This window comes from Podarcis raffonei, chromosome 1 (genome assembly GCF_027172205.1).
Source record: "Podarcis raffonei isolate rPodRaf1 chromosome 1, rPodRaf1.pri, whole genome shotgun sequence".
Lineage (NCBI taxonomy): Eukaryota > Metazoa > Chordata > Lepidosauria > Squamata > Lacertidae > Podarcis > Podarcis raffonei.
The window spans coordinates 24295089-24318602 of NC_070602.1; the positions used below are offsets into that span (position 1 = coordinate 24295089).

Here is a 23514-nt window from a genome sequence, read left to right on the forward strand (position 1 = left end):
TTAGGAGACAGCATGGAGCAGATCTAAGACCGCACCACTGCCAGGGGGATGCGAGTGGCACTGTGGTCTAAACCACTGAGCTTCTTTGGGCTTGCTGATCAGAAGTGAGATGAACTCTGCAACCCCATAGTCGTCTTTGGCTTGATTATTGTAACTCGCTCTACGCGGCGCTGCCCTTGAAGCTGATCCAGAAACTCCAGCTGGTGCAGAATGCCGCGGCGAGGCTCCTTACGGCGGGATCACATTCATCCAGTGCTTTACCAACTGCACTGGCTCCTGGTGGAGTACAGGGTCAGGTTTAAGGTGCTGGTTTTGACCTTTAAAGCCCTATGCGGCCTAGGACCCACGTACCTACGGGATCGCCTCTCCTGGTATGCCCCGTGGAGGACCTTATGGTCCACAAATGACAACACCTTGGAGGTCCCAAGTCGCAAGGTGATTAGGTTGGTCTCAACTAGGGTCAGGGCCTTTTCAGTACTCGCCCCGACTTGGCGGAACGCTGTGTCACAAGAGACTAGGGCCCTGCGGGACTTGACATCTTTCCGCAGGGCCTGCAAGACAGAGCTGTTCCGCTTGGCCTTTGGTCTGACCCTTATGTCTTCCCTCCCCTTACGGTTTTGATTTATGGGCTACTTTTAAAATGAGGCTGCTTTTTAAATTGCATTTTAACCTGTATTTTAAATTGGGGGGTTTGGTTCCCCCCTATTATGTTTCTATTGTAATTTTACTGGTGTTAGCCGCCCTGAGCCCAGCTCTGGTCGGGGAGTGCGGGGTATAAATAAAATGCATTATTTATTATTATTATTATTAACCATCCAGGGGTCCTTTACCTTTACCTTTCCTCCAGCAATCGCCATCGAGGAGCCCAAAGGCACCGCTGCCCTGTCCCGTGGGGTAGGAGATCTGGAAATAATGCCAATATATTTCACAACTGGCACCCAATGTGCCCCTTTGGTTTCGGATAGTACAGTGGAGCCTTCGGATACGAACTTAATTCGTTCTGGGGTTTGGGCGCAACCCAAAAAGTCCGCAACAAGAGGCGCCACTTCTGCGCACGTGTGCAGCACGATAGAGCGCTTCTGCGCATGTGTGTGGGGTGAAACCTGGAAGTATACACTTCCGGGTTTGCTGCGTTTGCAACCTGAAAGTTACGTTACCCGAAGGTATGGTGGCTCATTTACCAGAAGTAGTGTGTTTACTTATGGAAATGTATACAGTGGTACCTTGGGTTAAGAACTTAATTCGTTCCGGAGGTTTGTTCTTAACCTGAAACTGTTCTTAACCTGAAGCACCACTTTAGCTAATGGGACCTCCCGCTGCCGCTGCACAATTTCTGTTCTGATTTTTATCTGTAAGCCCCCTTGAGTCTGGGAAAAAGATGGGGTATAAATAAATATATAATAACAGCAATAATAATGATTGAGGTGTATGAAAAATTGTCGGTGGTGTGGATAGGGAGATGCTTTGCTTCCTCTTTCCTACTGCTGCATCCAGTGAAGCTGAATGCTGGAAGATTCAGAGCAGACAGTGCATAGTTGGAACAAGGGGATTTCCTCCCCCAAGAGGCAGTGATGATCACCAGTTTGGCTAGCATTGAAAGGGAGACAAACCAAGGCTGTCCACAGCTACTAACCACAATGGCTATGTTCTGCCTTCAGTGTTGGGGTATTTTCATTATTCATGAACCCTTTTAAAATTAATACTCTTTGCAATGGTGGTAACAATGCAGGTTGTAAAGAGGTTTCTGAAAATTGTCCCAGTAGGCCAGAGGTTCTCATGGCCACATACAATTAATGTGCAACATTTCTTAATGTACAGAGAGCAGCATTTGCTTCTCCTCCCCCCCCCTGCATTTTTTTCTCCTTCCATCCCCTGTAGCGAAAAGTCTGTAGTTGAGAGGGCAGCTGGATTTCTTTACGCTGTTATCAGTTCCTGCATCACAAGTATTTTTGCTTCAGGTCACAGATGTTTAAAAATATGTCCTTTGGTCCATCTGTACTGTCTGTAAACCTAATTATAATATTTCTGGGAGTTATAAAAATAAGACCATTACACTTGGAGAGATTTTAATTGGAAAGGCTTAATATAAATGACCATATAATGAAAAAGAACTGATCAGCTGCTATTTCTTGTTTCCCCCATATGTATTTCTGCAATGTCCCTTTAGCCAAAGAAGCAGCTGTCCCATTGCCGACATTCTCCCCGTTAGGCGTTCCAACTTTCTAAGGTAATGACTACAAGCACACACAATAGTCTTTCAGATGAGTAAAATGGATACCGCATCTTCATGGCTCCTAAGTCACGTTTTCAGGCCTCAAATTATTCATTTGTGAGTCCCTTTCACCATTCATTTCCAATTACTCCATTCCGTTGCAAAATTTTATGCTCCCCATGCCTTACTGTTGCTCATTTTCTTTCATCTCCCACTTCAATGGGGCTTTCCTGAATCCTTCTCATTGACGCCCCCTGTATCCTCTGAGAAGCCTCACCTGAGAGTCAGGGAATCTTCCCAGTTTCTGCCAATTCCTTGCCACACCCCAGGCTTTTCCTGGGATCCTTGGACTCTCAGGATATGCTTTAGTGAGAGCAGAAGACTGCTGTGTGAAAGGATAGGTAGAAAAGCCCCATTACATGTGTATCCTTCCATTCACACAACTCTAGAACCATCCCACTGAGTTTGCACAACAGCCCTGCAAGGATGCTCACCATCCTATGACCTTCACATTTCACAAAAGAGGCTGAGTGCCAAAGTCGATGTTGCATGTGAGTGCATGTAACACTGCTCCAGTTAGTAGTTAGGACCGGAGAAGATTTTGTGGAGGAGGCATAGCATAACCCTTTCCTCACTTGCCACTTTCCTGCTTTAGTTTGGCCCCCAAGTGACCTTTCCCCTGGGCGTGAGCTCAGAGGATAGGCTATGAACCACAGACCCCATGGCTCCTACCATTCCAGCTCAACTCCAACAATGCTGAACTAACTCAGCTCTGCTAGGAAGGAGAAACCTGAGGGTTTCCCCTGGACTTGAATGGGGAATAAACACAGAGACGTGAAATCTGATCTTTTGAGACTGTGATCTCTGTTCCAACTAGATCTGAGCTCTGTTTCACAACAGAGCCAGTATAAAATCCCAGACATTGCCTGCTGTCTACTCCCCCATGCTGTTGCACAGTAGGTGCCAGCTGAGGAATATGTAGATTCCACACCAGCAGGACATTCAGAGGAAGGGAAAGGAAGAAAAGGTTCAGGTTGTCTCTAAAAGAAATTGGAAGCTAGACAATAAGCTGAGTACTGCAGCCTCCCTCTCTGCTACTCTAGCTACATGTGCTACACATTACTGCTCCCCAAAGCAGGTGGATTAACCTGCTCTGGTTGCAGATTGAAGACACATTGGGACCTATCTAACCTTGTTACCAGTAAATGTCTCAAAGGTGGTGATGCTGACATTTACTAGTAAGTCTTGAGATGTGAATAAGCTCAGGGGAATGTCAGAACACTTAACAGTAAATGTCAAGACTTGACAAAAATGTCCAGATATTATCCTCATCTTCAACATTTACAGATGAAAATGGTAAGAGAGTCATTTTATAGGAAAATGGCATTTGCCAGGCCATGAGTGTTGTTTTACTCACCCAACCTCTCTGAGCTTTATGGCAATCCTGATAGCTATAATCACAGACATCTGATAGGAAGCCCACAACAGTGCAAATGTCAAGAACGTTGCAAGGATGTGCAAATGTTCATCACATAACTATTTCTGACATTTCCTGTTGGTTCCCCTGCTTACATTCTCCTATAAATGTCAACATTCACCAAGTTTCTGACTTAACATCTATATGAGGCATGTGTTCACAGTGACATTAAACTAGCAGGCTACATTGTCACTATAAGGGACTGGAACGGAGGAGGATGGGGAGAAGGGGCATTGATAGGGGAGAATTCTTGGTGTGTGTTTTTAAAAAGGGTGAGCAACCCTGGCCCTGAACTCTGCAGCAGCTGAAGTTTCCAAACTTTCTTCAGAGGCAGCCCCCTGTATAACGTGTTGCCATAATCTAACCTAGAGGTTACCAGAGTATAGACAACAGTACGTAGTTAGGCTGTCCCTGTCCAGATAGGGGTGCAGTCTATCTTTAAGCCTGATTAACTTTGTAATTTATTTTTACTCTCATCATCCATATTTCTTACCAGGAGTTGGGTTTTAATTTTAAGACCTGCTATTTCTCCGATTTTTTAATCTCTTCTAGTGCTTTCGAAATTGCCTTTATTAGTTCTTCTACAGATTTCACCACATCGTCTGCAAAATATTTTAATTTATATTGCCTCTGTCCCACTCTTATTCCTTTAATTTCTTGCTTACATCTGATTCTTTGCACCAAAACTTCTAAAACTATTACAAACAATAAAGGTGACAGTGGGCAACCTTGTCTAGTTCCTTTGGTTATTTCATAATTCTCAGTCAGTATATTAATTACTATAAATTTTGCTGATTGTTCAGTGTATATTGCCTTAATTCCTTTCATAAAAATGTCTCCACAACCCGTATATTCCAAAACCTTAAACATAAAGTTCCTCAAATTCCATTTCTGAATACACACATTGATTTTAATGGAGCTTTGGCTGCAGTTCAGAAGGAAAGTTCCTATAAAGAACTAGGACATTTCTGTGTAAACATAGTGGACTGTTTGCTTGATACCATAATAACTAAGTGTACTAATGATAATGTTGTAGTGAAATCTGTGGAACCTATTCACAAGAAAGAAACTGTATGTAAAGATAAGCGGATTGGGGCCTGACCAGTTCCTGGACTGCAAACCCCTAGAGCCCCGCATAAACAATGAGAACCGATGTAATCACTAAGGGTGTGTGAGCTGGGAGCCATGCCACAGGAAATGTCTAGTTAAGATCTCACTTCAGCTATGAAGTCAGTATGGTGCTCAGCCTTCCTCTGCTCTCTGGAAATAATAACGTTGACCTACATTTCCAGGTAATTGAAAAGATTCTTTGCAATTATGTAAAATGGTTTGAAGGGTTTGTGTAAAGGTGATAAGTAAATACCAAGAGTTGTGACTAAACCACTGTGAGTCTCATCGAGTAAGGTAATAATGTGCCCATTATCAGTTAACATCAGGACAGCCAAGGTTTTTTTTCAGCTGGAACTCGCCGGAACTCAGTTCTGGCACATCTCAGGTGGGTAATAATAATAATAATAATAATAATAATAATAATAATAATTTTTATTTATACCCCGGCCAAAACCGGGCTCAGAGCGGCTAACATCAAATGTATAACACATTAACATAAAATCAGGCAATCAGTTAAAATACATCCTAAAATCAGATCAGGATCAGAATAAAATCCAATCAGATGGCAACCCGCAGATTAGGGTTGGGAACCTTAAATGCTCACCAGGCCCAACTGTTTGTGCTGAATTTACATGAGCCTGTGAGAAAAATTGGGAGGCCGAAGGCCTGGAGGAACAGTTCCGTCTTGCAGGCCCTGCGGAAAGATGTCAAGTCCCGTAGGGCCCAGATCTCTTGTGACAGAACGTTTCACCAGGCCGGGGCCATGGCCGAAAAGGCCTTGGCCCTGGTCAAGGCCAGTCTAATCTCCTTGAGGCTCAGGACCTCCAAGATGTTATTTTTTGCGGACCGTAAGGTCCTCCATGGGGCATACCAGGAGAGGCGGTCCTAGAGGTACAAGGGTCCTAGGCTGTATAGGGCTTTAAAGGTTAAAACCAGCACCTTAAACCTGATCCTGTACTCCACCGGGAGTCAGTGCAGCTGGTATAGCACTGGATGAATGTGATCCCGCGGCGAGAACCCCATAAGGAGTCTCACTGCAGCATTCTGCACCCACTGGAGTTTCTGGGTCAGCTTCAAGGGCAGCCCCACATAGAGTGAATTACAATAATCAAGCCTGGAGGTGACCGTCGCATGGATCACAGTGGCAAGATCAGGACGAGAGAGGTAAGGGACCAACTGCTTAGCACAGCAGAAATGGAAAAATGCCACCTTTGTAGCTGCGCCTCCATAGAAAGGGAGGTGTTGAAGATTATACCCAGACTCTTGACAGAAAGCGCTGCTACTAATTGAGCCCCTGCAAGAGATGGGAGTTGCCCCCCCAGCCCCATGTCCTGACCCAGCCAAAGGACTGGGTTTAACTTCAACCAGCTCCCATGCAGCCATCCAGCCACAGCTTCCAAGTACCAGATCAGTGTGTCCAGGGCTGAGTCAGGATGGCTGTCCATCAACAGATAAAGTTGGGTGTCATCAGCATACTGGTGGCAACCCAAACTGAAACTCCGGACAAGTTGGGCGAGGGGGTGCATAAAGATGTTAAAAAGCATTGGGGAGAGGATTGCACCCTGCGGCACTCCACACACCAAGGAGTGTCATGAAGACAGCTCCTCCCCTAGTGCCACCCTCTGTCCCCAACTTGAAAGAAAAGAGTGCAGGCCCTGAATCACCACGTTGGGTTCCGTTGCCATTAGAAGATAACAAGGGAGGTTCTCTTTTTTTCTAGAAAAATAGCACTGAGGACAGCAGACTGAGCAGGCAAACAGGTCACTTGGTCCCAAAGTGGGAGAGATGTATTTTTATTTAAATGATAGGAATTATTTCTAGATATCCATCTATACATATAAATTAGTACATGCAAATTTTATGCAGATTGGTGGCTTCTTCTGTCTTCTTTTTTTGAGAATGTGTATCATGGAGATATATGTACCAAATAAGCAAACAAATACATTTAGTATAAGGATATGAGGAGAAACTGTAGCCATGTTCTAAGATTGTTTTGATAGAAATAGAAATACTGTAATTCCTGGAAAGGGGAGTTAAGAGGGTTAAATCTCTCCAGGATGCTTGGAGGTAATTTAAAACCAAAAAGATAGATGCTCAACTAGAATATATACAGCAAAATAGGGAAAGTACTTTCAAATCCAAGTGCCAGCAGGGTTAACAATTGGAGCCAAAGACACCATAAATGGCAAGAAGGATTCTTTTCTTGCCCAAATGAGGAGAATAAAAAGGCACATTTTTGTATTTCAGAAGCAGAAAAACAGCCAGGGAGGCGGTTGGACGGCCTGTTGACAAAGGAATGAAAGGATTGCTAAAGGAGGATCCAGAGACTGCAAAGAAGCTGAACCAGTTATTTGCATTGGTATTCACTGTGGAAAATGCTGTACGCCTGAATTGATGTTACTGTAGTTGGGCAAAGCAATCCCATATTGCAATTACCATACATCAGGGTGCTGGTAGGGGGTAGGAAAGATGCCACCACTGTGCCAGTGGAACAGCTTCCATGTCCTATACATGCTCAGCCCAGGATGGTGAGGGGAAAACACAACAGAGTAAATAAGAAAATGAACGGCATAAAAATGACGGACAAACACCTCTGGAAATGCAACCAAATGTCACTGATCAGGGATTGTGCCAACACCACCACTGCTTGCTGTCCACACACAGTGCCAATGGGGACCCCCCCCAGTGCCCCCCATCACAACACACAAAACACCAGTGCTCCAAATCCATCAACCCCAGTGTCCCAGTCACCACTGACTCCAGTACTTCCTGTCCCAGGCAGAGAGTGCACACAGGGACAAGAATATAAGACTCCACCCAGGGAGGGGAAAAGCTCCTTTGCCAAGTAGCCAAAAGAAAAGGACTAGGATAGGAAACAAGGGCAACCACAGAGATATGCATCAACAGCCGCAAACTCCAGCATCTTCCTCCATAGTACATGGGGAGGAGCAGAGAATGCACCCCCCTTTACCTTTTGCATGCTGTTTAAAATATCATGTTAAAAAAATAACCAACTTAATGCCTTTTTAAAAAAGAGTCTGGGTGAGCCAATATATTTGTTAGGCTAACTTCTTTTCCTAGCTAAATTGAAGGAAGCATGTTTAAATACAGATTACATTAAGTATAAAGAATAATTGTTGAGGGGTTAGCATGGCTTCTGCAAAGAGAAGTTCAGATCCTTTAGGGTTGTGAGCTCTTTGAAAGTGTCAGTATTAAGCATATGAATGAGAAAAACTTCAAATCCCCAAAGTTGGGCAGTGCCTTTATTGGGACCAGCCAAAATGTTGCAAAAGTGTGGCGAGCTTTCAGGTTCTCAATTAACTTCAATGGGTGAGTAAAACATAGTTGAAATACAACCTGCAGAGAATGTTAGTGCTGCTAGACAACCAGATTGTTATTTTGCTGTGGTTGAGCCAGCCTGTGGATGGCTGTGTGTTGATGTGTCCTCCATTTAAAGCATTTTTAAACCAGGCTCATTCATCAGTTACTCTGCACAACCCATGTTTGTTTGGTTTTTTTTTTTAAAAAACACTCCCAAGGACACATTTAAAAATTATTTCCAAGAACTGTATGCATAAATTATATTCAGTCTGGAAGGCTTGCTTGAATTGGAAGGGATTAAAATAACTGAAATAGATTTAGCCCTTGATGCTCTAAATACACTTTTATTGACACATACCAAAATAATAATAAGCAACTGGCAGAGAGAATTGTTATGCTGTGCGATAACCCCAGCAAAAATTCTTTGCACCAACAAGCATTGAAGGGAATCTGAAACTCCCTTAACTGAGAAAAAGAAAAACAGAAAAATGTCTAGGAATGGCTAAACTTGTTTTGTTAAGAACTAAGGAAGGAAGACGAAAGTGTAGGCTTCTTGCCAACAAAAACTGACACTTATTTATGGAGCACTGGCATAACAAAAGCCCATCCGTCATGGTAAAACAACAGAGTATTGTGCTGCCTTAAAGACTAATACATTTATTATGGCATAAGCTGGGGTGCACTCCATCAGCTGCCGTACGTTGTTATCACGAGTAAATCCAGGATAGTACTTCATATATCGAAGGACAGATCGTGAAGCTGAGGCTCCAATACTTTGGCCACCTCATGAGAAGAGAAGACTCCCTGGAAAAGACCCTGATGTTGGGGAAGATGGAGGGCACAAGGAGAAGGGGACGACAGAGGATGAGATGGTTGGACAGTGTTCTTGAAGCTACCAGCATGAGTTTGATCAAACTGCGGGAGGCAGTGGAGGACAGAAGTGCCTGGCGTGCTCTGGTCCATGGGGTCACGAAGAGTCGGACATGACTAAACGACTAAACAACAACAACAACTTCATATATCTCTGATGCAGTGGACTTTAGTCTACAAAACCTTATGCCACAATAAATTTGCAAGTCTTTTACCAAAGGTGGAGGGAACCTACGGCCCTCCGGAAGCTCTTGGGCTTTTGGGCTCTTGGGTCAGGTCCAGCTAGCATGGCCAATGGTCAGGGAAGATGGGAACTGGGAGTCGAACTACACCTTGAGAGCCACAGGGCTCCTTGTCTCTGCTTTATAGTGCCCTAAATCTCCGTGGCTGCTTTTGCTGCAATGGGCTAATGCCCTCTGGAAACTATTGCGTCAAGTGATGCCAGGCGTCCAGTTTGTCGCCAATCTGTGTTACGCCTGTGTTCCCACGAAGAACCGATCTGTTCATCTTGTACAGCATCTTTCAATGCCTTAAAAGTAGACACACAGAACTTGTGGTCCTCCATGTCCTGTTGGACTCCGGCTCCAGCATGGATAGCACTGGGTGGCAGGAGAGGGGGCAAGTGCCCACCATGCAAGGAGATCATCCCCCACTTGCCTCGCCCCCATTGCTGGATTCCTGTCATTAACATATACTGCTATTTTTAACGTGGGACACAACTTGTCCACCTAGAAATATACTTTGCCCCTTCTGTGCCCAATAAAATTCCCCTCCCCGGCATCTCCAGAACTCCAGTCAGCCCCAACCAGTATGCCCAGTAATCAGGGATGATAGGAATTGTAGTCCAGCAACATCTGGAGACAAGGGGTGCCAACTTAAATAAAATATGGGGGGAGGGAGGTAAGCTCTGCCCCGCAGAATTGATCACATGATGTGGCAGGCACACAGCATTTGAATGGCACTGCACATCAGCTGGGAGCCCCTGATCCCCTCAAATATTTTATTGGGGGGCTGAAGGGACCTTCACCCTTAGAACTGACTTTTAGAATATATCTGAAGGCAGGCCTGTTTCAGGAAGCTTTTAATGTTTGATGTGTTATCATGTTTTTAATACTCTGGGGAGCCGCCCAGAGTGGCTGGGGAAACCCAGCCAGATGGGCAGGATATAAGAAGAAGAGTTTGAAGAAGAGTTTGGATTTGATATCCTGCTTTATCACTACCCTAGGGAGTCTCAAGCGGCTAACAATCTCCTTTCCCTTCCTCCCCACAACAAACACTCTGTGAGGTGAGTGGGGCTGAGAGACTTCAGAGAAGTGTGACTAGCCCAAGGTCACCCAGCAGCTGCATGTGGAGGAGCAGGGAATTGAACCTGGTTCACCAGATTACGAGTCCACCGCTCTTAACCACTACACCACACTGGCTCTTAATTAATTAATTAATTGATTAATAATTAGATGTTGGCACCTATGTCTGGAGGCTCCCAGCTTTACCTCGCCTCAAGACAAGACTGTAGTTATCTACAGTGGTACCTCTGGTTAAGAACTTAATTCGTTCCGGAGTTCTGTTCTTAACCTGAGGTACCACTTTAGCTAATGGGGCCTCCTGCTGCAGCTGCGCGATTGCTGTTCTCATCCTGAAGCAAAGTTCCTAACCCGAGGTACTATATTTCTGGGTTAGCGGAGTCTGTAACATGAAGCTTCTGTAACCTGAAGTGTCTGTAACCCAAGGTACCACTGTATTATTATCATCATCAGTGCTTTTTTTCTGGGGGGAAGCATACCCCTAAACATTTTGCGAATCTTTGTACTTTTGTCCATTTACTGTACAGTATTTATTTCCCCACATTTGAACGATAAAATGTTCGTTTTCTTGAGACAAAATGAAAGTACCCCTAAACATTTTTTAAGAAAAAAAAGCACTGATTATTATTATTATTATTCCTGGTAAGCTTCCATGGGCAAGACACTTTTGCTGCAGCAGGCTAACACGACTCGAGATCGGGGAGGTTGTATCGATTCCACTTTTTGGCGGGAGGGAGGACTATTTCGTTGCCATCGCCGCTGTTGTTGTTCCAAAGCGACGGGAGCTTCACGGCCGTGGCGTGCGGGCGTTGAGTTTCCTTATCTTCCTTTCTTGCCATGCCGCCTCCTCCCTCCCTCCTCTCCTCTCCTCGTTGGAGCAGCAGCTGTCCCATTGCTGACATTCCCCCGGCCGACATTCCACATCTCTGAGGTCATGGGGCTGCAAACATAAGAGGGCTGTGCTTTAATGACCGCGCGCCGTATCCTTCCGCATGGCTGGAGCAAAGGGGAACGCCTCCCTCCGGAGGGGAGAGAAAGAAAGGAAGGCAAGGCAAGGCAGGAGAGGGAAGAAAAGAGAACCCCGCGCGCTCTCGCGGCGCACGCACGGGCCGCTGGCAAGCGCGGCGTGGAGCGAAGCGGCTGCGGGGGGGCGCGCGAGAGAGAGAGGGGGCGGGAGGCCGTCCTGTGCGCTCCAGCAGTCCGGGGGCTTCCTCTGTCACAGGAAGGCGGCTGGCTGGCTGAGGGGAAGCCTCCTTTGGCTGTAGTATTTCTCCTCCCTCCTCGGCCCCGTGGAATGAGCTCCAGCCTCGGCTTTTTCTCGCCTCCGCTGTTGTTGTTGTTGTTGTTGAGGCAGGAAGTGGGGAATGTTTTCGCTCTGAGAGGAGCAGAGAGGTGCAGGCGGCTCTTCGCTTCCAGGGAAAGCGGACCCGAGAAACCTTGCTGACCTTTCCACTCCCCTCAAAAAAAGAAAAGGAATACCCATGAAATGGTTTCATCCGGATTGCTCTCCCAACTGCGCCTGGATGGTTGCAGTTAAAAGTCCGCTTTCCTTGAATTGCTGCAACAGGTAAAGGGGCGGCGCGGTGGGCGGGGGGGGGGATGCTGCTTTTGTTCATTAAAAGAGTTGTTACACATTTCTAGCGCCGGATTTCAGGATCTTCGCCGCTTTTTCTTGAATTACCCTTCTGAAGGTGGCAGTGCGCAATGAAGCCCCCAGCGAGCGAATTGGTGCCCTCGGCATCCTTTTTGGGGATGGTGTTCAGAGCAAAACTTGGTTAAGATCGGGCTGCGAAGTAGATCGCGGCGCCCTCTCGAAAGGATAAAGGACGAGTGCCAAAGAGTCTCGTATCTCGGTGTCCTTGTTCATTTCTGTATGGCAGGGTCTTAATTGAAACGAATATTTGTTTCTTTAAAACGTAAACGCACCCACCTCCCCGTTTTCTGCAACCCTCCCTTAATAAAGAATCGCAGCCAGATGGGCGGGGTATTATTATTATTATTATTATTAATAATAATAATATCATGAGGCTTCCTTTATTAGAATTATAACACTAGATGTAAGAAGTTAGAAGGATATTTTGCAAGCAAAATGATTTGTTTTACCCTTAGTACAGCTTTGTCAGTGAAACGCTTGCTGTTAGTTCAGTTGTTAAAAGGAGGGAGTGTGGTGGAGATGGTATAGTTTCGTGCATTAATAGGGAAGGTATTTTGTGGGTTGTTTGTACTTGGCTAGCAAATGAATAAACAAACTAGTTTTCAGTCCCAGAGCAACTTTCATCCTCACCCCGCCCCCCCAAATTTCCAATAACATTCACACTTCCAAATGATTTCAGGGGTTGATTAATAAAATGAGGGCATAATCTTGATTTGTGGATTTTCCCCTTTAAAAATGATTGATGTATAATTAACCCAAAGGAAAAACCTTTTTCCTTTCCGTGCACTCCAGTTTTATTTTGGCCGTGTATGGAGTTCCTGGGCAACTGGAGAGGAAAGAAGCAGAAGTTAAGCGGGGAAGGTTGAGTCTTTGATATTAATACTTAAGTTTCTTTAAATCAGAATATAACATCTGAAGTGTTCCTAGACCTGCTAAATAGGGAACGATGATTTCAACATATGGTTGATTGGATTTGCTAGTGTTGGCACTAAAGTGCTATCCTCTTACTGAATGCAAACTCCCTTAATCGTGCAGATAGACATTATTTTGAAATAGGCGTATGTGGCAGCGGTGGCAGGGGGGGGGGTTGACTAACATGACAGCAGCTGGTAGCAGAAAATAACAGCTGCTAAACAAAGCTTGGTTGTGCTGTGTTTGCAAGAATTGTGCTTGGCCAGCACGAAAACTTGTTGAATAGGTTTGAAGCATTATTCTCCCCCAAGACATTTTATAATTGCCTTTGCTGTTAATGTATTTAAGTGTAGCAATGCTGCATGTGCTCTCCTCTTTGAAAATGATTTATATAAAAATGTATGGGGAAAGCGTCCTGAATTCTCATTGGAGTAGCCTCAGGAAATTTTCCCACTGTGTATGAACTTGACTTATAAATTCTTCACCCCCCAATAATTTATGTTTGCTTATGAAGTCAAAGCAAATGTTAGAGCAAATCTGATGGACTTTGAACATAATGGGCACAAGGCAGCCTGATGTCATCCAGTTTTGCTTAGAAGTGAATCCCACTAATTTAACTGAAAACCAGGAGTTAAGTGTGCATAAGATTGAAGGTTTAGACTTTAAGCATTGCTTCGTTCTTCCATTGGAATCAGTGCAAGCAAAATTGCTTAACTTTTTGGATTGTTCCATGCAGTTGAAGGCTTCAGATTCCTAACGTTCACAAATCTTTTTTTATTTTTAGAAAGACCACCAAAGGTTTACTAAAATGTCTAAATTCAGTACAGTATATGCCCTCTAACCTGGGAGTTTGCTCCATTGACTCATTTCTGAGCAGACATGTATAGGATTGTAGTGCAGGTTGGTCAGTGCTGAGGCTGGGAAGACTAGTTTAAAAGTCAAACGTTTTGAAAGAATGCTTCATCTTTTAAAATGTAGTTGTAAGTGTTTATCCCATGGATAAAGCACTGCAGCTGTCTGCAATGGATAACTAAATGGGAGCCTCCTCAGTAGACTTTATAAGCAAGAAATGGGTTGTATTCTTCACAAATATTTCGAGAGAATAATCAGAGTGAAGCCTGAAACTCATTTACTCTAGGAGAGTCATAAATAGAACTGCTGCAAAATGCATAAAGCTATGGATTGTAGTATTAGTGGGGTAAGTATTGTTTATTCATGAATGAATGAGGGTGCCATTTCTAGTTGGCTTTGTAATGATTTCTTGTATGTTTTCACAGTAAAGTGTGTTGGTTTGTGGAGGGGGAAGACTGTATATGTGGAATCACTTTTTTTCAACCTCCAAGTCATGATGTCTAAGACCACACAGAATTAACATGAAGGAAGGTTCTGTTAGGTTCTTGCGGCATCCTTTAAACTCAGTAGTAATCCTATGCTTAGCGCCAGGTTTATGTTAGGCTCTGTTTAGAACAGGCATTATTTCTGCACAGAAGAAGGCTTGCAATCTGCACTAGGTACTTCTAGGATGATTTAGGAAAGCCTCTGCTAGAATTTGGTTTTGAAAAGAGTTTAGAGCTGCCTCCCCCAATACAATTTTTCTGTAAAAATAAATAAATCAATATATTTCATTTTTCTTGGCATGGAGATGTAAAGTAACGATGCATGATGATACGCTGTGCCTGTTGCGTTTCTGCCTGTCACACAGCCAGTCTACCAGTTCTGGCAGCGGTTTAAAGGGGTTGAGGCAATGTGATAGGATTGAGGTGGGTGGGAGAGGAACAGTGGATGAGAGCAAAAGTGAGGGAACAGGAAGAGGCACAAACAGCCTAGCAAGTAAATTAGCCAGAGGAGTTATCACCAATTGCAGTTCTGCTTGCCTGCACCCCTTTTCTCCTGATTTTATACATCGTGCGTAACTCCTACTATTTTAACATGTGTTTAGTTTCAGCTGTGCATTTGAATGCTGTAGAAAATATGGAATTGATATGGTCCCTGCCCAATAAATTAAAATATACATTAAGCTTGTAGTTTGCTATTCCATAAATGTCTCTAATTTCCATCTAGAACATGGCTTTTTTTTTAAAAAAAAGATACCATTAGTTGCAAAACCCTTTTATCTATACAACATATACTTGTTACACCAACACAGATTAGTAAATCGTAAAGAGAGTTTGTGTAGTAGCTACAAATGTGAGCTGAGAAATTCCACCCAATTCCACCTAATTATCTAAGCCATGTATTTATCGGGGAGGGATAGATAAGCCCTATATTCTCAGTCTCAACCTTCATCTTCCCCACCTGTAATATGGGGCTAATAATATTGGCTGAGCCAACAAGTTTGTTGTAAGGATTCCTGAGATCACGTAAGGCAGGCATAGGCAAACTCGGCCCTCCAGATGTTTCCATCATCCCTAACCACTGGTCCTGTTAGCTAGGGATGATGGGAGTTGTAGTCCCAAAACATCTGGAGGGCCGAGTTTGCCTATGCCTGATATAAGGGCTCTGAGAGTTGAGGAATTTTCTGTGTTGAAAAAAACAAGCTATACTTTTTTTTCGGGCTAAGCTCACCAAATGTGAACGGACATTGTGAGCTAAACTCATCTCTTCTCTTAAACTCCTCTTTGCTTTCTCCCTCCACAGAATTTTCGTCAATGCTTCCTTTGCTCAGATCTTGGAGGAGGACCTGCCACTTTTTGATGGCTGCTGCTGCAGCTGCCGGTTGATCATCTGGGGACTTCATAGCTCCTGACTATTCGTGGGAGGCAAGGCATTCCTGGAAGGCTTTCGGTGACTTCTTGTGAATGTGCTAGGGAAGAAAATGCCTCTGCCTTTCGGGCTGAAGCTGAAACGAACTCGACGCTACACAGTGTCTAGCAAGAGCTGCTTGGTGGCCCGCATCCAGTTGCTTAACAATGAGTTTGTGGAATTTACACTGTCGGTGGAGAGCACCGGGCAGGAAAGCCTGGAGGCCGTGGCACAGAGGCTGGAACTTCGAGAGGTAGGGAACATGGTGGCAGGCTTGTGGGACTTTCCATCCTGGGATGGAGGCACTATTCAGGGGTTCCCGTTCAGGAAGCTACCTTATCCTTGGAGAGACTATTTGCCTACGCTGGAAGGGAGCAGCTTTGCAGGGGAGTGGGTAGAGACCAAGCCAGACCTACTGGCAACTGCCTCAGGTAGCATATATTGGGGGGCAGTTCCCTTCTTTGGAGGACAGAGCTGTGTGGGCCACATGCACCCCCTAAACTGGTCAGCTGCCCTCAGCTGTAGGGAAGGGAGCTATTCAGTCACCAGTACCAAAGTTAGATTCAGCTGTCAGTCTAGCTAGCTTCTGTGTCTAGTATGGAGGCAACGGTGGGACTCCATCTTGCCTTTAACCTCAGGTGGCTCAATGTCTTGTGTAGGCCTGACCTATCCCATTACATATTCTTTTTAACTGGAGATGCCAGGGTTTGGGTCAGGACTTGGAACCAGGGATTGAACTTGGGACCTTAGCATGCAAAGCAGTTCTGTTTCCTCCTATGAACATGTCACACCATGCAGTCCTCTTTGTCAGCATGTACATGCACAGAAACAGGCTTGTGCAAATGAGAGATAAATTCCACAGGTATATCGATGTTGAATCTGTGTTGCAGCCAAAACAACACAGAGTCTTGTGGCGCTTTGAAGACTAACGAAAACATTTAGGCACAGGGATTTCTGAATAAGAACCTGCTTCCTCAGAAGAAGAAAGTGGTCACCTAAAAGGTGAACATAAATCAGAAATTTAAAAAATTTAAATTTCTGTTGGAATTTATATATCACTTTGCTACTTCACTCACCCTCAAAGCAGCTTACATTCAACATGCAAATAAAAATATGATGTAATGATCAGTGTAAGCTGCTTTGAACTTTTTTTTAATGTTGCGTGGGATAAAAATATAATAAAATACACATTGCCTTCTCCAATGCTGCTCAGCCCCTGAAATCTCGTTAAAAACATGCTGCTAATTTATGCTGCATTCTGTACTTTAGAAGGTAAAGACTTTTGGTTACTCCATCCTGGCTTGTTGTAAAAACAGCCTGTATGTGCAAAACAATAGCAGGAACTCTTTCTGCACTTGGAGCTCTAGCCTTTCTATGTCCACTAAATTGGAAGAGTCCTGAAGATATACGAAAATAGGAAATGGCCCTGAGTCAGACTGCTGATCTGTCTAGCCCCTGTCTCTGGCTGGCGGGATCGCTCCAAGATCTCTCCCAGCCTTGTTACCCGAGATCCCTATGGCAGGGATGGGGTGGCCCTCTAGATGTCATTGAACTCCAGCTCCCATCATCCCGCACCAGCAAGTCATGGAGGAGGCGAAGGAAGCAGCAGCAATGTGCTTCATTTGGATCACAAAGTTGCAGGGTGCAACTTTTCAAATTGCCGAACTGGAGTTACCTTGGTGCGGCGTGCTCTGCTTTGAACTGTGTGTGCACGTGGATCAGTCCTGTTCTCTGTAACAAAGCAAACCCTTGCGCATTGCTCCACATGGGGCACGGGGCATGCTTTTTCTTCCTTCATATCTCTCACAAAGTGGCCCTCATTGTGTGCAGCAAAATTGGAGTTCAAGAGGAGTCAGCTCAAGGCGTCCGGTTGTTGACGGGAATTTTGCATGGCTGCCAGCAAGCATCTTGCCTGCACGTATATTTCCTCATGGACTTGCATTAGCTCTGTTGCCCCCTTAAGCTTTTCTTCCATTTATTTTCCATTTTATAAGTGTGGTGAGAGCAGAGAGAGAGAGGAAAGGGTGCCAGAGAAATAAAGAAAAGCAGGTCCCCACCCACTTTTGGCTCCTGTCCTGTCAACACCTGTTGTAGCTCTGCCAACCACTGGTATGTGGCATTCAGCAGATTGTGCGCAAGGAAATGTTACCCTGCTCTAACCACTGCCCCACAGATATTTTTCCTTAACTGAGCTGTGCTCCTGGTATCTAGGACAGAGTCAGAATTACGAGGGATGGCAGCAGTGGCTTAGCTAGTGTTGCTGAGTGAAGGGTCTGGCCTGCTTTGAATGTATCCGAGTAGAGATGGCTGTTGCGGCACAGTTAAGGGAATATCATTTATGCTTGAACTGTTAGCGGTAGATCCTGCCCTTGCTGAGGAACCTCTTCTGGCACTGACCAGTGCATGCACCCCTTATGGAGGACACTCCAGTAACCTGATCCTCTTTTCCATTTTAATTTGGGTTCTGAAATATTTTGGGAAATGGCAGGAACTCCTTGAAGTGAGGTTAGTAAATCAGATCTAGGGAGTGCAAACTAGACTGCTGAATTTGAGCAGGCTTCCTCACGCTCTCCAGAACACATCGTTGTACAGATTATTTTGGCAAATAAATACTTGTGCAGCAAAAAAAGGAAACAGAGCGATGATGGAATGGGATGGGATAGGAAAGGAAACAGAGATAAGGTAGAGAACAGCACTCACTAAGTGTGAAAATAATATTCTTGGCAAACTGAAAACATGTTTTGCTTCCAGTGCTGTTAATTCTTTTTATCTGAAATGTTGAGGCAGTTATGTCCACTTTAAATATTACATAATTTTGGAAGACTGTTTATCACATTCCAGGTGTGGGTTGCTTCTGAGGCAACCACCTCAGGCCTGTATTTTCATACATAAAGCCGCCAGAGGTCTTGCCTGTAATTTTTTAATTCCATTTTTATCCCAGCCTTTCTCCAAGAATCCTGGGAAGGTATATGTTTTATAACCCTTTTGAGTCCACGGCTCCCTTAACCAACTACATTCTTTCTGCAGAATCCCTGTGGGGCTCAGGAGCCCTTGCCTGCAGAGCTGGCAGCCTCTCGCCCTTTTCTGAACACCCTCTCTTGTGGAGTGTTCCCTCAGCCTCCTTTCCTCTCCCCTCTTCTTGGGAGTCCTCCAGTCAGCTGCCGCCGCCATCCCTTGTCTCTAAGCGTCACAACTTAATTTGAACCCAGGTCTTCTTGGGGGCCTACTCCAACAGTCTAATCCAGGGCTGGGGAATTTATGTCCCTCCAAATGTTCCTGGACTACAACTTCCTTCATCCCTGACAACTGGCCTTGCTTATTTGAGCTGATGGGAATTGGAGGCCAACAACATCTGGTTCCCCTGCCCTAACCACTATACCACACAGTGATTACAGCAACAAGTCTCTGACCTTGCCTCCTTTGTTCTTTGCTGTCTGTAAGGCATCCTTGAGTTATCTTTGCAGCAAGATGATCCACATGGGCCATGGTAGCTCCTCCGGTAATGTCCTCCTTTCTGGGACAGACAGTACTATTGCTGGGAGGGCCTCCACAGGAACTTCTACCATGATGTAAAGAAGTATTTTGCATCGTCTCCCATGCTGAGAAGACAACCTAAGGAGAAATAAATGGAGGGTTAAAATTCACTGAATGGGGCACCAACACCAAGAGGCAGGGAACAAGAGTTGCCAAAGCAAGTTGATGTTGGAGCTAGTGAAAAGAGCAAGGAAAGTGCAGGAGGGGAGAATGAGGGCAGTAGGGCAGGAGGATGGAGCAGGGAGCTTGAGGGAGCAAGCCAGGGCAGTAACAGGAAGCAACCGGGATTAGAGAGAGACTGAGCAAGAAGGCGGCAGATATCCCTGGGGCTTATCGCACAAGCATTAAGTCCGGTAGGCTGGCACAAAATTTAGAATCCATTCAACTTCCAGGGTGTTAAAAGGAAAATGCAATGGTCTAGTACAGGGGATAGGCAACATGGTGTCCTCCAGATGTTGTTGGACTACAGCTCCCATCAGCCTTAGCCAGTGTGGCCCGTGGTCAGGCATGATGGGAATTGTAATTCATCAACATCTGGAAGGCCACCATGCTAGCTGCCCCTGGTCTAGTCCTTATGGTTTTGGAGAATAGTTTAGTCATTACTTGCAGAAGGCTTAGGAGAGGATGAAACATGGAATAGTTTCTCTTAACAGTCTGTCCTTTTCTGCCTATTTCTCTTCTACAACTGCTGTACCACTTTGCCATCTAACCAAAGTCACACCACTCCTTAGTTGTTCTTTCTCCATTAGTGAAACCTGCATATATTATGTAAAATAATATGTGCCTCTTCATCTGACATAATTCAGCCCTGAAGGTTGTGTTTCTATGCAATAGATTTTTTAAAAAATGCCACATGTCACCTTGTATATGTTGAAAGTTTGCTTTTGGTCCAGTCTCCCTCCCCCCCTCCCCTTTTAAAAATTATTGTGCACTGTAAACATGATGGAAAAAGCTAGTTTCCTAAAGCAGGGTAGGCTAAGGCACATGTATTGTGCTATTTGCAGAATGTGAATTGCAGGGAATGTAAATACAATCTGGTTCTCTTTTGACACACCCTGGCTAAGAGGCCAAGTGGTAAATGCGCCTTCATTAAATTCCAGGAGTCAGTGTGGGCAGAGTACAGAGATGATTGAATGGAGCACAAGCAAATTTTGCTAACGTAGTGTGTTCAAGAGACTGAACACTCCCTGCAAAAATGCATCCCAAAGCATTTTATACTCAGGGTCGAACTATAGACAGGACGCCAAGTTCCATGTTTCTTTTTAATTTTCTCTCTCTTTTTATAGATAAAAAACTGCCCTGGAAGATTGTGATCAGGAGTAGAAGAGGTAACGGGCTGCACAACCCCTTCCTCTTCTGCCATTATTTGGGCCCATTTTGCACATGGTGTCAAGCTATAATTTAGCGTTATATACATAAGCAGCAGTGAGCCTCAGCTTGGTGTACACCCTGCCTTCCGGTCTGTCTTCTTTACTCCTTTGGTGAAGCTTTGAAAAGATCGGCTCTTCAGATAACTAACTTTGAACTGGGGGAGAACTCTAGTTTAAACACAGGCAAGCCTGGGTCAAACCATGGTTTATTATCCTGGCCTATCAAGCTACAGTTGAAACTAACAACGATTTCCTTCTTTTCTAACACAACAGGGAACTCTAGTTATTTTAGAAGTGGATACTTCCAATTTCTTTGTTGCCACAGCAGAAGAAGAGAGTATGTTCAGGAGAGTGTGTGAGCATGATTCTTCATGTTGCTCATGCACACAACAATAAGTTATGGTTTACATCCAAAACAGCCCCCATTTCCCCATATTTCTACCCCAAAGGCATATGAAGACAGCACAGGGGCAATATTTAATGGAAAAGTGGCCGTAGGGGAAAGGGTTAAGCAATACCTCATTTTCTGCTATTGCGTTTCTGATCACAGCCTTGCAAGGCTATGTCCCGTTGGCTATTTGCAGTTTAGTAGCACTGCAGAGAGCTTGCTGGGGAGACCATGCATTAAAAAGGGACTCAAAAATAACTTTAAAAAGGTTTTAATTACAAAAACAAAAACTCCTTTTACACTAAATACATTAACAAACAAACAAACATGACCCAACCACCAACCCATCCCCCAGGGTAATGGGAGAGCTAGGTGCTGCTCCTTATACACTACACCCAATTGCTGACACAGCTTAATCAATACAACTCAGCAGCACCTGCTATGTTTCACAGCTGTAAAGCTGGGTCTCGTTATTTTGCTCTGGCCCTTGCTCTGGCCCCTTAAAGACATACACATCGGGTGGAACAATGATGAACCTTTACATTTAAAGAAACCATTCAACATCCCCATCCCCTCATTTTAGAAAAAAAGACATTACATTGAGTAAAAAAGAGACACACAGTTCTGTGACATGCCTAGCACGGTCCTTTTGTGCCAAGCATCAGGCCACAAAACCAGGAGCCCTTGGGCTGCAGTTGAGGCCTAGCAAAGTGAGCCACTGACAGGGCGATTTGTTCTCAGACTTGAGAGCTCTCTCGAGGAACAGAAGATAAGAGGGATAGCCACCAACTTACCACAGGTGAAAATGGTGCACAGGATGGTGAGACTAAAAGTGAAGTCCAGCAGCCTAGCTGTATGACCTGGTGAACCGTGGCAAGACCAACATGATCCAAACTTGAGCATCTTTGTCACCAGAAAAAGGAAATGAAAAGTATGTGCAAGCAGATGGCCTTAGATGCAAATTTTCAGTCTCTTTAGATTCTGGTGTCTGGAAATTTGCAGATACTCTCACAAATCTTGCCTCCCTAGAGAAATGTCTCATTTGTCTGATGGGCTGGTGCTAATTAAAAGATAATCTTTTAGAACATGCATCTGCCACATAGCTAATTAGGTAATAAGTCAGTGTGAGTTGATTGCTACATCAAACACTATTGCATCGTGGATTTATGGCATAGGCTATGATCCACACACTAATTAAAAAGACTTGGATGGAAGCCTGTTTCACTTGGAATAAAATTGGCTTCAACGTGAGTATTGTGACCAGACCTGTTTGTGAATTGCCCATTCGCGTTAAAAGGTGACAAAACTGATCTCCATTTCAAAGCTGTAGGATTGCTCACAAGGACCGTGTATCTGCTTCAGGCAAAGTCTGAATCCAGAACTAAAATGGGTTGCTTAGGAAAAATTCAGACTTTGTCTTAACTTTACCAAGCATCAATGTTATGATAGTAATAGTAATAATAATTTATTATTTATGCCCCACCCGTCCAGGTGGGTTTCCCCAGCCACTCTGGGCGGCTCCCAACAGAATATTAAAAATGTGATAAAACATCAAACATTAAAAACTTCCCTAAACAGGACTGCCTTCAGATGTCTTCTAAAAGTCAGATAGTTGTTTATTTCCTTGACATCTGATGGGAGGGCGTTCCACATGCAGTCATCACTTAATTGTGTAGGGCAAATAACTTAAATAAGCAAAGAAACATTTCCATGAAGAATACTACCAGGTAAACCAGTTCTTTCTGAAGGTGAATGGAAGAAATTGTCTATGTTCTGTATTTCTACTGTAGGTTAGAAGCTCATGCTGAATTGTGGGGGGAAACAATCTTACTTTGACCTCATAAAACCCTTAGCTTATAAGTTATTTCCCCTCAAATAAGGCTGTTTACCATACCCTAGCATTCCTCTAAAACTGGGCTGTAGTCACCTGTGCTTCTGCAGGCAGGTGAATTATTAACTCTTTAAAGTACAAACCCATATCTTCTTCCTCAAACAAATTTAGGAGAGCTACCCAAGCAGTAGACATAGTGTGGTGATCTGTTATCGCACCAATTTCTTGAAAACTATCATTGGACTTTGGACAAATCCCACCAAAGTTGACGATGGGTAGCAGAAACCTGGCAGGCCCTCCAGCACCTTGGTGGGGATGAGGGAATCACATAAGACAACTTGCATGGTGTTAAGCACCATTTATGTACACATTTTAACTACAATTTCCCATCTCTCGCTGAGATACAGTGGAAGGGGTGTTTGTTCCACATATCTTGTTCAACCTTGTAACGTAGGCTGAGCTCTTTTCCCTGTATTATTCTGAGACCATCTGGACTCAGATTTTAAGAGAAGTTGGTAAAATTTCAAAACCAGTCCCTTCGTGCGTCCATCACTTTATTTCACTATTTCCCCCCCTCCCCCAATTCCAAGAGTTGCCTGGTAGCAGTTTCTCACATAGCCCTTTTGTTCAAAAGAAGTGGAAAGCTGCACTCAGAACAGTCAGGATAATTGGAAATCTCTTTCGTTAGAATGGGGACCACGTTTTCAAAAAAGTTGCAAAGGTGACATAGGACTTTATTGAGAGATAATCACTAATCTGGCCTGCTGAATTCAGAGCTGCTTGTAGGTCCTA

General features: G+C 44.4%; 1 protein-coding gene and 1 long non-coding RNA gene across 7 annotated transcripts in view; one reads left to right on the forward strand and one right to left on the reverse strand.

Annotated features, from left to right (window-relative positions):
- Window positions 1-23514, reverse strand: part of LOC128408255 (uncharacterized) — a 213737-nt gene that overhangs the window by 163637 nt on the left and 26586 nt on the right. The gene's annotated exons all lie outside the window — the stretch shown is intronic.
- PTPN21 (protein tyrosine phosphatase non-receptor type 21) overlaps window positions 11439-23514 on the forward strand; it is a 48183-nt gene continuing 36107 nt past the window's right edge. For 4 of the 6 annotated variants that reach the window (XM_053377478.1, XM_053377488.1, XM_053377497.1 and 1 more), the window contains exons 1-2: window positions 11440-11858; window positions 15495-15852. In XM_053377478.1, coding sequence (XP_053233453.1) covers window positions 15673-15852 — 180 coding nt within the window. In that variant the 5' untranslated portion in view covers window positions 11440-11858; window positions 15495-15672. Of the gene's footprint in view, window positions 11859-15494; window positions 15853-23514 lie in introns of all 6 variants that reach the window. The other 2 variants (XM_053377461.1, XM_053377468.1) reach the window with 1 other exon arrangement.